This window comes from Pseudophryne corroboree, chromosome 7 (assembly GCF_028390025.1).
Source record: "Pseudophryne corroboree isolate aPseCor3 chromosome 7, aPseCor3.hap2, whole genome shotgun sequence".
In the NCBI taxonomy this organism is placed as follows: domain Eukaryota; kingdom Metazoa; phylum Chordata; class Amphibia; order Anura; family Myobatrachidae; genus Pseudophryne; species Pseudophryne corroboree.
Genome location: NC_086450.1, coordinates 415,843,305 through 415,859,238, shown reverse-complemented (window position 1 = coordinate 415,859,238; position 15,934 = coordinate 415,843,305). Strand labels below are relative to the sequence as shown.

At 45.7% G+C, this 15,934-nt stretch overlaps 1 protein-coding gene across 4 annotated transcripts in view; it reads right to left on the bottom strand.

Moving 5' to 3' along the window:
• The window catches only part of TNRC6A (trinucleotide repeat containing adaptor 6A), a 118,333-nt gene that overhangs the window by 81,631 nt on the left and 20,768 nt on the right, over positions 1–15,934 (bottom strand). For all 4 annotated transcript variants that reach the window (XM_063934751.1, XM_063934752.1, XM_063934753.1 and 1 more), the window contains 2 exons: positions 9,022–9,043; positions 1,499–1,816 (listed from right to left, as the gene is read on the bottom strand). In XM_063934751.1, the coding sequence (XP_063790821.1) occupies positions 1,499–1,816; positions 9,022–9,043 (340 nt within the window). The remainder of the gene's footprint in view (positions 1–1,498; positions 1,817–9,021; positions 9,044–15,934) is intronic.

Genomic DNA, 15,934 nt, shown 5'->3' with positions numbered 1-15,934 from the left:
CATTGCTGCCCAGGGCGCCCCCCCCCCAGCGCCCAGCACCCTCAGTGACCGCTGGTGTGAAGTGTTCTGACAACAATGGCGCACAGCTGCAGTGCTGTGCGCTACCTCATGAAGACTGAAAAGTCTTCTGCCGCCGGTTTCTGGACCTCTTCACTTTTCGGCATCTGCAAGGGGGTCGGCGGCGCGGCTCCGGGACCGGACTCCATGGCTGGGCCTGTGTTCGATCCCTCTGGAGCTAATGGTGTCCAGTAGCCTAAGAAGCCAATCCATCCTGCACGCAGGTGAGTTCACTTCTTCTCCCCTAAGTCCCTCGTTGCAGTGAGCCTGTTGCCAGCAGGACTCACTGAAAATAAAAAACCTAATAACTTTTTCTAAGCAGCTCTTTAGGAGAGCCACCTAGATTGCACCCTGCTCGGACGGGCACAAAAACCTAACTGAGGCTTGGAGGAGGGTCATAGGGGGAGGAGCCAATGCACACCACCTAGTCCTAAAGCTTTTATTTTTGTGCCCTGTCTCCTGCGGAGCCGCTAATCCCCATGGTCCTGACGGAGTCCCAGCATCCACTAGGACGTCAGAGAAAATGAAATAGAAGAATCTATTAACAAAAAAAAAAGAAAAAAGAAATCAGTTTTAAAAAATAAATAAAATGATGCAATGAGGAAATGTCTGTCACTGCACCCGTCTACAAACCACCTACCCACAATGGGAGGCTCTGGTTTTATGGACTGCACAAATATTCATGATGATGCAAAGCCTAGCAGATTATGGCGCAACTACCACTGCAGCTCACAAAACACAGCCAATGTCCTTATGCTACAGTCACTGCAGTGAGGCCTGTTCTGTCACACCCTGCCAGGACCATTTTGATAGAACGGGATGAATAGTTGACAATTACTTAGAAGCTAAGCGATACCAATTGGCAAACAAGCAAAAATCTCAGCTTGGACAAAAAGGGCAGATATTAGCAAGCCATGAAAAGGTACAGCTACAAAACAGAGCTGCAGAGGCGATATAACTGCATACCACAGCATATGCACAGAGGAAAAGTATTTGGATAGGAGTTCAGCGAGAGGTAAATCCTGTCTTAGGGCACAACCACTCTATCAGTAAGAATAAGGTTCCTGTTCCATATACTAATGATGGCCTTTGCAGTTCCCAGCTTGTGTATAACCGTAAGGCGCTACACACATTGCCTGGCCACATAAAAACAATAGAGGGGGAGGAGCTAGTCACACTTCTAAAATTCTTAAAGTGCCAGCTCCCGGTTAGCACACACTATACCCCATTGTGAAGAGCACTCCAGTGTCCCCTAGTGGTTGAAGGAGAAACAAACATTATGCATGCAAACAAGTACCATTGTTTTTCACAGGAATGTTTACAATGTTATAATGTAACATAATATTATATATATATATATATATATATATATATATATATATATATATATAGATGGTATAACTGATAAGCTCACAGACTACTGTACTCGTGCTTGCTTTACCTGGCTGACTTTCAGTCACAGCGTGCTCCTGACACACTACAGTGCTGCTTTCGGACTCTTGGTTTAATACTTTAGTGGCTAAACCCAGACTGGCTGCTATGCTGGGAAACTGCTGCCCGCGCTTCACAGGAGGCTTCTGCTGTTCCTGGTGCCGGAATCGCGGTGGTACTTCACGGGGAGGGTAACGAGACGCCAGTTGCTGCTGTTGTGGACTGAGTGCTGGGGGCCGCTTGGCATTATTATTCTGAATGCTGGTTACGGTGAAAATACCAATGTTTCCGTTGACAGGCTGAGGCTGGCTTAGGATTTGATCTGGCACTGCATGGTAAGCAAAGGCAGAAGAGGAAAGTCAAGGTTTGCAAGGTTAAGTACATTTATACAACTGATAAGAGTGCAAGCACTTTCTTTTCGCATCTCTAAAACATCTCTAACATTGGAGTCATCAGGCTTTATTTACCTAGTGGTGGCTTTTGTAACCCTCCACTTCCCGGCACAAATTTAAAACGGCACTCAACGTTTTAGCAAGGCCTGCTTTACGCAGACTTCGAGTGTGGTTTTAAATTCTCGCCTCCAACAGTTGGATTATAAAAGCCGCCACTACATAAAGCTCAGAGTCTGGTTACAGCCTACTATACCTGTGTATAATAGTCTGCACATACACAATCAGAAATACAACATGCAGTAATGGAGAAAGATTGTGAATGTCAACATGGGTAGATGAAGAAAAAAAAATTAAGTTTTAAAAAATCTCCAATCTGCGTCGTGTGACGGTCCCCATTTCCTTAGATGCATGATCACAAATATTTGGTTCAGTCAACAAAATGTGCACTTTAAAATTGGCTTTCCACATCTCCCACTAACGTCACCTAGCTAGTGTCCCGGGTTGATCGAATTAAATAGTGTGCCACATCAGATTCAATCCACTTGGTTTTCTTCCTTCAGAGACAAAATGCTGAACCTTAATAGATCATTAAATGGCCATATTTAATCATTATCGAGAGTTGAAGAACCACGGGATTTCAAGACTTTAAAAAAAACAGGAAAAAAAATAAAAACCTGTTTACAAACTGGTGTAGGCTGAGCATCGTTCGTCAATTGAAGTATGAATTCCAGAGAACACTGCACCACTGCAGCAGTCACAGGCTAGCCCCTGCCATACGAGTGAGGAAAACATCATACAGACAGAAAACAATAGGGCAGCGGCACGCACACACAATGGTAGGCTGTAGACGGGCCCCCGGGCAGAGCTACCCAGAATTCTGCAGAGTGAGAGCCTGTAGCCCCTGTGCTCCCCTAATCAGCCTTATACCAGTCGGCGCTGTGCACCGTAGCCATTTCACAGCTCAGTACAGATTACAAAACATGAGTGTCTGTAAGGTGAAGGCAATGACAAGTGTATACAAGCACTACAATTCAGAAAAAAACGTATGGCAGGCAGTGACTGGTAGAGAAAATGCCTAACAAAAAGATCCATTTCCAGGTAAATTGTACAAAAGGAAAGCTAGTAACAAATAAGGATCCTCATTCCTTAGAAGTGGCAAAAATTAGATTTGTTATATACTAGGGCTTCAACGAAACCCCATATATTTAGCATGGATTCCTAGGCTTTCATAACACTATAAACCGATGCCGCACACATTACAATCCTCTGCATATTGACAAGTATTAACAAGAGAGCCTGGCAGCTTATCAGGAAAATGATAATGGGATATTTGCATAGCATTACCCTGTAAGGTCTAGACATTTCTCGGGAATGTGTCTAGAACCCACTTTTTGTAGAAGTTCCTCAAAGCAATGATTTTTAGGTTACAGTGGCAAAAACAAAAATACACTACAAAAAAAACAAAAACAGTTTAAGGCTTCATCTACCCTGGCGCATGCAATTTGTTTATGGCCCATAAAAAGCACAAGTACAGAGGAATGGGAGAGCATGTACGCGTCTAGACGCAATTCAGCCTACGTTCCTTTTAAACGTGCATCTGTGACAGCGCAGGAATCCTCCTGTTCAAGCCAAACGCATGTGAAACGCTGCCCAACTGCACCTTGCTGTCTTTTACAATGAGCTCAAGGGATCAAATTATATTGCCCTGCAGCGTAGGCTTAATGTTTATGTTTAAAAGTGCCATCATTTCCTACAGCAAGTGTGACTTTCCAACGTCCGTGTGTACAGACAAGTCATCTGACAGCTCATCTACAAAGGGATGAGCACTGCAATCCAAACAGCACAATGGAGAGTGTGTGGCGGGACAGTTTTATGATGCCATTCTGAGAAAAAAACTGAGGCGGTAAGCTCTTTTACATCCCCCTAGACCACAGGTTCTCAAACTCGGTCCTCATTACCCCACACAGTGCATGTTTTGCAGGTCTCCTCACAAAATCACAAGTGAAATAATTAGCTCCACCTGTGGACCTTTTAAAATGTGTCAGTGAGTAATTAATACACCTGTGCACCTGCTGGGTTACCTGCAAAACATGCACTGTGTGGGGTGCTGAGGACCGAGTTTAAGAACCTATGCCTTAGACATTAGGAACATGATCCCTCTATTAAAGACACCACATACACCCAAATTTGGCAAATTAACAATGGGTCACACGTTACATCCTAAACAAACAAACACGGATAACATGACGAGTGATGGACAAGGCTGATAGATATACCCAATATCAGATAAGTTAGAGTGCTTATATTTAACACAGAGGATTTACTTTTGGTGCAGGACGATCTGTAAACACCATACGCTTGTATATACTGAAGGACTTGCAGCTAATTTAAGCCATATCACAGTTTCCATTTCCAGCCAATTATGAGTCACCAGACAGGCATGTAGATGGCAAACTTATCTTACGAAAACGTTCTGCAGCACTAAGTTCTCCAGAAGCCATTTATCTGCGTAAAGCAAAACGTACAAACACTTCCCTATTGAATGTGGATACACAAATCTAATGCACAGACATATCCATCAGATCCGTGTGTCTAACAGCAGGAAAATCCCTTTTAACACGGTAGGAGCACAACAAACAGGATGTTCTCTGGAGATTCCAAAGTTGCAGGAACACGCAACACCAGCAGCGCTTCACTGTAAGGCGATGAGGGAAAAGTCCCACATTACTGTCTGTACGCTGCAAAGACCATCCTCTGTACACAATCACAGCTGCACGATTCCATAGCATAACACTGGAAAGGACACCCTTATTACAGCTGCACATATAGAAACGGATGTCACTCTACCCCCCCACCCCCCAATGCAAATGGCTAGCAGAGTCTGTCTGCCATCATTCTAACATTTTGTTTGAATCCCTTTCATGGATTTTCTACGTGAACAGCATTCATGCATTACTCCAGTCCGGAGGGCAGCGCACGCACAGCCACATTAAAAAGCTGTACAAGGAGAGGCTGGAGACAGGCACAAGAGCGGCTTGCACAGACACAAACCTGACGGAAATCCAAAAAGGAAGCCTCTAGACACCAGCGAAGCAGCGATGATCCAAAGACAGACGTTTCCAACTCCTGTTGCTTTCCCACTCTGCAGATTTCATGAGAAAATGGAGGAGAAGCATGGTGTCATTTTACTGCTGTGAAAGCCTTGTTTGCCAACTCCTCCTGACGGAGGGGCCCGTTTGGACAAATTCTCCCTCCCTTCTAATAAATAACGGCAGCTGTCTGAGCATTAATACACAGTCAGGAATATGTAGACTATATTAAAAACGAGAGCACAAACTGCGGATATCAAGCTGCAACAGACTTTGTGCCCTGTAATGTGACGCTCCGCAATTCTGCCTCAGAGCCTGGAGGGCTGGACAGTTTAGGAATGCTGAAGTGAGCACAGAGGAAGTCTGGCTTTAAAGCTGCTATACGTAATCTGCAGCACTAGAAATTTCATTGCACATTCTTTATTTATAAAAAACGTCTGCAGCCGCGAGTTCTGGAAAATCTCTCCACAGTGTGCCAACCAATTAACCCACTGAGGCCACAGCTGCAGCGCCTGTTTACAAGCGTTTACTGACAGCGATGACTGTTTAACCCTTCTGCAGCCAAAGGTAACCATGTCACAACAAAATCTCCACTAACTGCACAAAACGTGCTACCAACAGTGTAAGATGTAATGTAAAAACAGCTTCAGCTTATTTAACCAATTCAATGGGCACGATTCAATTCAATGACAGTCGAATAGTGCCGGGAATTAGCTCTCGTGGCTATTCAATACACCCAACGACGGGATTTCTTCAAAACACCCTGTGCGGGATGTACTAAAGGAAAAATGCGGTAAAACCCTGAAAATGGGGGTTTTACTGCATTTTCAAATTTACTAAGACCCTACCGCCAGTTTTTCGCCGTCAAGGGTATCACCATCTTTGGATGGCGATACCCTATAGAAGCCTATGGGCTTATCGCCTCCGCCGCAACCCGTCGCCCCCTCCCCCCGGCATACCTTCGTCCAGGCTGCCCTGGACCCGGAAGGTAATCTCCTCCTCCCCCTAGCAACGCAGCCGGAGGTCCTTCCGGCTGCAGGGGGGAGGAGGCAGTGCCGGGGGGCAGCATGCTGCTGCTGCTTCCCCGCGTCCAGGCAGTGTGCAGACCCCTGGGAGGTGACAGAGACCCCCCCGCAGACTACCTCACAGGTATTGCGGAGGCCTCCGTCACCGCATTGCAATATTGATCGCAGATGTTAGCACATATGCAATCAACATCGCTGCGGTAAGTGGCGATGTATCTTAATACATCCCGCCCCTTGTTTAGTCCGGGAGAAAGGGCATTCTCCGATTTACCACTGCGCTGTATTGAATAGCACCGGAAGCTAATTCACGGCGCTATTCAACTGTCATTAAATTGAACTGAGCCCAATGCCTTACAGTATATCAAATGCAAATACGAAAGTCAAACATAGGAACTTTATCTCACACATGTAGTAGTTTTAATCTTGGCTTCAGTATTGTTTTTACCAATTAGACAGCATTAATGCCTTGTAAATATATGTGGTTTGCTAAATCACATCTAAAAGGCACACGGTCATCAAAATGGTGTAATTAAATTTAGGGCTAAAAATAACCTCCAGCTAGATGTATGTGCGGGTCAAATATTTCATAAACACTTATGTAATTGTTGGAGCCTCGTGTTCTTGTTTACAATCACTTCCCTTTCTCAGAAACAGCCGCATGAAACTTCTAGCTGTATTGTACTGTATTGTCTAATTAACTTATCTGATTGACTTCATAACAAGGGCAGATTCAATTACGCTTAGGGGCCCTACTCACTGGCCGACCCTCCGCCGAGCTGCCCGACGGCGGATACGGCCGACGAGCGACCCGGCGGCGGGGGGGCAGTGACGGGGGGAGTGAATTTTCTTCACTCCCCCCGTCACGCGGCTGCATTGAAGTGCAGGCAAATATGGACGAGATCGTCCATATTGGCCTGCATGCACAGCCGACGGGAGACCAGCGATGAACGAGCGCGGGGCCGCGCATCGTTCATCGCAGGAGTCTCCACACTGAAAGATATGAACGAGTTCTCGTTCATTTATGAACGAGATCGTTCATATCTTTCAAAAAATCGGCCAGTGTGTAGGGCCCTTTAGTCCCCGGCTGTATGTTGCACTTACGGTAGCTCTACACTAGCTGATTTTTGTTTACTGCCTACAAAAATCTGCATGACTGGGGCAGACAGAGCCACAGTGGACAGAGATAAGGCGACAGACAAAAGCTGTAATAGTGAATCGCACAGCTAGCACTTGTTTGTGTCCATAAAACAGGAACATTCTGGGACATTGGAACCAATTTACTCTATTGCCCTGCATTTTCTTGGCACAAAATAGGGTTAAAATTTAAAAATTTGAAGCCAGTGAACGAAGAATTTATGGGGCACACTTATCACAAAGAAGGCTGCTTCTCTCGGACTAAACAGGGTATTTTGTCGCGAGAACTAGCATTCTCTGTCTAAAGTGCCCGGCGTGATGCTGTTTCCAACAAGCTAAGGGCAGGAAAACAGCATCACGCCTGCACTTTTGTCGGATTTCTGCTCGCAACCTTTCCTGGGGTGCGAGAAGAAATTCTCTCGCCAGACATCACATTGCGCTGAATTGAATAGCACCGGAAGCTAATTCCCGGTGCTATTCAATCCGCGTTAAGTTGAATCGAGCCTATTAAGTACATACAAACATACGCTTTAGATATTCAAGATCAAAGGTCACATCATCATGTGACCTTGAAATCTAGATATCAATATTTAAATAGAAAATTTTTTTTTTTTTTTAAACGATTGTCCCTTAGCTTCAAAACAAGACCAACATGAAAGTTCTACAATAATTAGATGCAAAGTTATGATTCGTTTTAGCGGACCTTCAAAGCATAAACTTTATATTTTCTCGTCATGTTTGCAACCGTGTTGCATGAACACCGTGCATCACTGAGGGCTAAAATTTTGTATATGAAAGTACCTTTATGTCGTCTATCATCCTACCAAATTTCATGAAAATCTGAGATGGTCAGGATGGAAAGCTGTGATGATTTGGCATGGAATGACTCAACAATTGAATTGCTCCACTGAGCACCATCTAGTTCCAGGAAGGGTGAACAACAATTTAATTCCTCTCCATGTGTCTTCTGTGGAGCGATTTTAGCCAGGAGGCATTTGATATGGCAGCTGTCGGGATCCTGGCGCTCACCATACCGACAACTATTCTCCCTCTTGGGGTGTCCATGACACCTCTGGAGGGAGAATAAGTAGTGCGGCCCTATTAGCGCGCCACCTTGCCCGTAGCGAGCCCGCAAGGAGCTCTTTTGCGCTCACCCCACTGCCTGCATGCTAGTGGTCGGGATCCCGGCGCCAGGATCCCAAGCGCCGGCATAACATACTACACCCATTCAGCCACATGCTAAACCTCTACATACAAAGTCAAACTATCAGATATAATGTGTAAAAAAAAAAAAACTTCCCCCACCAAAAAACCCCCAGAAACAATAACCTAGGTTTGCCCCAGGGTCTTTTTGAAGGGCGATCCACCCAGTATTTTTCTTGCACCACAGGGTATCCAAAGCCGGACTTACTAACAGAGTGAATGGCGCCATGAGCAACTGAATTGCCCAATGCATAGAGCTGCCCTCGCCAGAAGGGCGACCCCATCTGTCCCCTCCACCTAGACCACATCCAACCCTGCGCTGCAAGCAATCATTGCTCACTCACAACCTTTCCCTCTCCTATATGGAGCCCACCAATCAGTAGGCAAGATGCCAGGTGGGAGGGTTAAGATGATGTTTACCTTGTACGATAGGGTTCACTAGAGAGGTACAAGCAGAAATCCACTAGCTGCAAGATTACCATACAAACAACTGAATAGCTCTGGCCACTTAACCCGGAAGCTACATCCCCGCAAAGAGAATTGAATTCCCTTCTATGAAATCAAATAGTTTCAAAGAAAGCCAAGTGGAAGAACCCAGTAATGGCGAAGGCGCCAGATAAACAACCCAACAACCTGCACAAATCGCCAGCATCAACAAATTGTAATTGGCTGTTTGAAAAAGGAACTTACCTTTGTTTTTTTGTTCAGTGGCCTGAAATAAAAGAGAAAAGTAAACCTGTTAATGTACACGCAACATAACATGCCAGGTTACAAAGTTAATCCATAATTAAACCAACGGGGTCAATTCAATTCTGCGCGGATTGAATAGCGCCGGGAGGGAGCTCCCAAAGGGGTCAATTCAATTCAGTGACAGTTTGTCTTCAAATTCCTGACTTTACAAACTCCCGTGCATCACGGGAATTTAATTGTCAGGAATGTGTTTTTTAGTCGGCAATTCAATTCAGAGAGAGATATTGTAATTAGTCTGACTTAAATATGATTGTCGGGAATTTGCAAACTCCCGGGAATTTTCAAATTAGCGGGAGTTTGCAAACTCCCGGGAATTCAATTGTCAGGAATGTGTTGTTGTTTTTTGTTTTTTTTAGTCAGAAATTCACTTCAGGGAGGGATATTGTATTTAGTCTGACTTAAATATGCAAGTCGGGGGAAGGGACAGGGAGGAGACTTATTTTCCCTCCTTTTACTCACAGAAATGTAATGTTAAGGCAAGACTTTGGAGTAGAAGCCATAATCATTTTGGTACTGACATGAAAGGAATGGTAGCAGCAGTGGGAAGTAGTATATTGTTCTGTGGAAGTGTGGAAAAACATCAATCATCGCCTTATAATGTGAGTTGTCGGCACCAGTAGGGTAAGCTTGCTGGCACTGTGACAGCCAAAGGCAGGGAATCTCTAATCAAACGTAACTGGGATTGGTTTAGGGTGGCTTGCTTGACATCATCAATATGGAAGTGTAATGGTTGAAGATCTTGGGCAATCGACTTTAGCCATGTTTTCTTTGGCGTATCACTTATCTTCCATTCCTCCGGAATGTGTTACAGTATTTAGGCACTGGTATGGTATTCTTTTAGGCTCCATTCTGCAGACATGTCCAAACCACTTTAAACGCTGTCTTTTAATATAGGATTCAACTGTGGGTTGGTCTTTGAATAGTTTTTGGATGTTTTAATTTCTCCGGTCCAGTGCAGGGGATGGTGTGTACAGTGAGAAGTAGTGTGTGCGTGGAGAGGGTGCAGGGTAGCTGCAGTATTGTTTGCGGGGAGGGGTATGCAGGGTGAGAGGTAGTGTACTGAGAGTGGGGCAGGGGGTGTTGGGGGGATGTATTCATGTGACTGGCGAAGACGGACAATCACATGACCTCCCCCTACATCCCGCACCCTCACTATCCTGACGGTCGGCATGCCAACCAACAGGGACTATTCCCATTCGTGGGTGTCCACGACACCCAGAGAGTGGGAATAGAAGACATGGCGAGCGCAGGGCACTACCGAGCCCTCAGCGCAGAGAGCCCGCAAGGGGCTCGCTGCACTCGCCTCCCGCCGGGATTCCGCTGCCGGTATGCTTACCACCGGTCAGCCATTCCACACCCGAGTGTTGGTTGAGATGTAGGCATGCACAGGTCAAATGTGGATATTTCACTATGCAAATGGGTATGTACCCAACTCCAAATTACTTCCAAAGTTACAAAAATACTGACCTGCAGTACATTTGTCCATGCATATGTGTTTGCCCTTTTCACTTTGGGAATTGCCCCTGTGCAAATGTCTTATGTTCTCATATAGTAAATACTCAGGGGTCGATGTACACTAAGAGTAGGTTACTAATATGGTAGCATGAACTGCCGATCAACCGATTGTCCGGCCTAGTGTACTAGGTGTGGGGAGTGGGGTGCAGGGTAGTGGCTGTAGTATAGCATTTGTGGGGATGGGGGTGCAAGATAGTGTGTGCGGGGAGGGTGGTGCAGTGCAGGGTAGTGACGGATTATGCAGGGAAGGGAGTTAACTAGTGTATTGGGTGAGAGGTAAAGGGGGGTACACACAGAGATCAGTGCTTAAATTCTAAGCAATCTGACTAGATTGCTTAGAAGTTAAGCACAGATCTCTCCGCGTGTACCCCCCACAGCGATAGCAATGCGCGGCCCCGCGCTTCACTGTCGCTGGTGCTAGATTGAGCCTGCATGCAGGCTCAATCCAGCACATCATTCATTTCACCGCTGGGTGACATGAGCGACCCCCTCCTCCTCACTCAGCACACATCTCTGGGGAAATCTACCTGTGTGTATGGGGCTATAGTGTACTGTAGGTGGGGCCGGGAATAGAGATTAGCAGCAGTACTGTAGTGTGTGCAGGGTGAGCGGTGTAGAGTTGCAGCAGTAGTAAAGTGTTTTTTTTAATTATTTTATTTAGTAGTGTAGTGCAGTGGTTTTCCAAACATTTTTGTATCACCACCTGAGTATCAGAATTTTTTTCACGGCACCGCAAGTCCAAAAGTTTATTTAAAAATTCTGAAAATAATATTAAATTAAGTAAAATGTTTTTCGAAGGGGTAAATTCAGTTTCAGCACGGATTGAATAGTGCCAGTAGGGGGCTCCCGCAGTTAGTCAATTTAGCGCTCCATAAATCAGAGAATGCCGGTTCTCGCAACGTAAACCTGTCGTTTTGTAGGGAGAACCAGCGTTCTCTGACATAAGTGCCCCGCTGCAATGATTGCGGTGCGTTGCGGCACAAAACACATCGCTGTCCTAGTTGTGTAATCATGTACTATACGATAAGATTTGATTGGCGTCCTCTTAAAACTCCAATTAGGTGCATGGTGTCCTTCCTCCTTCAGATGAAATCCTCTACTGCAGCAAGATATGTTAGTTGAAACAACTAAGAAGGGAGAGGGACAAACCACTTGCTAAACTAGCCAGTGGGAATATAAATGTGTTGGATTGAAAAATTAGACCTATTTACAGCATTTCTAATAGCTTAGTATTAAATTCAAAACAAAAATTTGTAAACTCTCACCCCTTGGGGGATGAGAGAAAAAAAGGGAGAGTTTAAGTCTAAAATTGTCAGGAATTCGAAATCTCTCCCCACCCGCGAGTTCATTGAATTGCTCTGACCATTATAACCTATAGGGAGAACAAATTGTCAGGAATTGTATATACATCGCCGACTAAACTGTCAAATTGTCGACAATTGAATTGGTGGGAATTCCAATTGTCGACAAAACTTAAGTAAACTAGTGGAATTGGCAACTAGTCATCGAATTGAATTGACCCCAAAGCTATCTAATTCAGCACGATCCTAAAATCGGAGAATGCCCGTACTCCCGGACTAAACAGGATGCTTAGCCGCGAGAACGGGCATTTCCCGTTGAAACGGCCTCATCACAATGCTGTTCACTAGGTCACAAAACAGCATTGTGGACCTATTTTGTCAGATTTCTGCACACACCAAGAAATTCTCTAGTCCCCTGAGAGCATAGCATAGCATTGAATTGAATAACTCCTAAATTAGTGCAGACAGAGTGTATCCTGCTAATTGTCCCGCTGAACAATCACCTAGAACGGCATGTACATAATCACAGGCCTGATCTTCAGTTGGGAATAAAGTAACTGTACACCTGGACAAACCATGTTGTGTGCAAATGCATACATATTTTAGCATGCTGCTTTTGCATGTAGCCCAAAATGCTGGGCAGCTTTATTTTAACACTGCAATTTAGATTTCAGGTTGGACACTCCTTTCACACATCTAAATCTACCTGCTTATTTTATATCTGCCCCACCTGCCGTGCAGCATGGTTTGCCCAGATGCAAAACTTAGTTTATTCCCAACTATGAGGGAAATTCAATTGTTTCTCCCCGAGGCTGCCCCTGGATGGTGCTCAACGGAGCAATTCAATTGTTGTTCCTTTAGGGGTTTGCCGAGGACACATTTCAGCTCCCAGACCCATGCGCTGGAGGGCTGAAATGTGTGAAAGGGACCTGTTTGGGTGCCAAAAGGCCACTTTTCGCAATCGCACACATTACTTTAGTTGAATTTAGCTGCTTTACGCGGCTTAACCAGACATTAATGGGCGCGATAAACGGCATTAACTGAATATTGCCCCTGCGATCGGGCGGCAATATCAATTCAATTCCTCCCTAAGAATCAAGTGCTACAGGCGAAGCAGACTCCTGCACATGTCGATCACATTTACGACTGAAGTGGAGTAACTGGGCTCTAGCTCTCTTCTCAAGTATGCAAAATTCAGTGAGGGTGTGTTGGTGCAACTTTGGGCTATGCAGATTTGGACTGAAGTGTAAGCCTGTATAAACATGCACTCACTAATAATAACACAGAGTAATAAAGACGATATACAAACAGGGAGCTAGACCACCGCAAGTTGTGTCCAATACTGCACATGGGGGGGGGGCTAAAATACACATTTCTTTCTCGGCAACATATATCAAATTTCCCACTCAATATGAGGCCGATTCAATTGCTTTTCCCCGCAGCTACCACTAGGAGCGCAAAAATAAGAATTTACTTACCGATAATTCTATTTCTCATAGTCCGTAGTGGATGCTGGGGACTCCGTCAGGACCATGGGGAATAGCGGCTCCGCAGGAGACAGGGCACATCTAAAGAAAGCTTTTAGGATCACATGGTGTGTACTGGCTCCTCCCCCTATGACCCTCCTCCAAGCCTCAGTTAGGTACTGTGCCCGGACGAGCGTACACAATAAGGAAGGATCTTGAATCCCGGGTAAGACTCATACCAGCCACACCAATCACACTGTACAACTTGTGATCTGAACCCAGTTAACAGTATGATAACAAACGAAGTAGCCTCTGAAAAGATGGCTCACAACAATAATAATAACCCGATTTTTGTAACAATAACTATGTACAAGTATTGCAGACAATCCGCACTTGGGATGGGCGCCCAGCATCCACTACGGACTATGAGAAATAGAATTATCGGTAAGTAAATTCTTATTTTCTCTAACGTCCTAGTGGATGCTGGGGACTCCGTCAGGACCATGGGGATTATACCAAAGCTCCCAAACGGGCGGGAGAGTGCGGATGACTCTGCAGCACCGAATGAGAGAACTCCAGGTCCTCCTTAGCCAGAGTATCAAATTTGTAAAATTTTACAAACGTGTTCTCCCCTGACCACGTAGCTGCTCGGCAAAGTTGTAATGCCGAGACCCCTCGGGCAGCCGCCCAAGATGAGCCCACCTTCCTTGTGGAGTGGGCCTTTACAGATTTAGGCTGTGGCAGGCCTGCCACAGAATGTGCAAGTTGGATTGTGCTACAGATCCAACGCGCAATCGTCTGCTTAGACGCAGGAGCACCCATCTTGTTGGGTGCATACAATATAAACAACGAGTCAGATTTTCTGACTCCAGCTGTCCTTGAAATATATATTTTTAATGCTCTGACAACGTCCAGTAACTTGGAGTCCTCCAAGTCGCTAGTAGCCGCAGGCACCACAATAGGCTGGTTCAAGTGAAAAGCCGAAACCACCTTAGGGAGAAAATGAGGACGTGTCCGCAGTTCTGCCCTGTCCGAATGGAAAATCAGATATGGGCTTTTGTACGATAAAGCCGCCAACTCTGAAACTCTCCTGGCTGAAGCCAGGGCCAGTAGCATGGTTACTTTCCATGTAAGATACTTCAAATCTACAGATTTGAGAGGCTCAAACCAATGAGATTTGAGAAAATCCAAAACTACGTTTAGATCCCACGGTGCCACTGGGGGCACAATCGGGGGCTGTATATGTAGTACACCCTTGACAAAAGTTTGTACTTCAGGCACTGAAGCCAATTCCTTCTGGAAGAAGATTGATAAGGCCGAAATTTGAACTTTAATAGACCCCAATTTGAGGCCCATAGACAATCCTGCCTGCAGGAAATGTAAGAATCGACCCAATTGAAATTCTTCCGTTGGGGCCTTCTTGGCTTCACACCACGCAACATATTTTCTCCAAATGCGGTGATAATGTTGTGCGGTCACTTCCTTCCTAGCCTTAATCAAGGTAGGAATAACTTCCTCTGGAATGCCCTTTTCTTTTAGAATCCGGCGTTCAACCGCCATGCCGTCAAACGCAGTCGCGGTAAGTCTTGGAACATACAAGGTCCCTGCTGAAGCAGATCCCTTCTTAGAGGTAGAGGCCACGGATCCTCCGTGAGCATCTCTTGAAGTTCCGGATACCAAGTTCTTCTTGGCCAATCCGGAGCCACTAGTATTGTTCTTACTCCCCTTTTCCGAATAATTCTCAGTACCTTTGGTATGAGAGGCAGAGGAGGAAACACATACACTGACTGGTACACCCATGGTGTTACCAGAGCGTCCACAGCTATTGCCTGAGGGTCTCTTGACCTGGCGCAATATCTGTCCAGTTTTTTGTTGAGGCGAGACGCCATCATATCCACCTTTGGTTTTTCCCAACGGTTCACAATCATGTGGAAAACTTCCGGATGAAGTCCCCACTCTCCCGGGTGAAGGTCGTGTCTGCTGAGGAAGTCTGCTTCCCAGTTGTCCACTCCCGGGATGAACACTGCTGACAGTGCTATGACATGATTTTCCGCCCAGCGAAGAATCCTTGCAGCTTCTGTCATTGCTCTTCTGCTTCTCGTGCCGCCTTGTCTGTTTACGTGGGCGACTGCCGTGATGTTGTCCGACTGGATCAACACCGGCTGACCCTGAAGCAGCGGTTTTGCCAAGCTTATAGCATTGTATATCGCTCTTAGCTCCAGTATATTTATGTGAAGAGACGTCTCCAGGTCTGACCATACACCCTGGAAGTTTCTTCCCTGTGTGACTGCTCCCCAGCCCCGTAGGCTGGCATCCGTAGTCACCAGGACCCAGTCCTGTATGCCGAACCTGCGGCCCTCTAACAGATGGGCACTCTGCAACCACCACAGGAGAGACAACCTTGTTCTTGGTGACAGTGTTATCCGCTGATGCATGTGCAGATGCGATCCGGACCATTTGTCCAGCAGATCCCACTGAAATGTTCGTGCATGGAATCTGCCGAAAGGAATTGCTTCGTAAGAAGCCACCATCTTTCCCAGGACTCTTGTGCATTGATGTACTGACACAGTT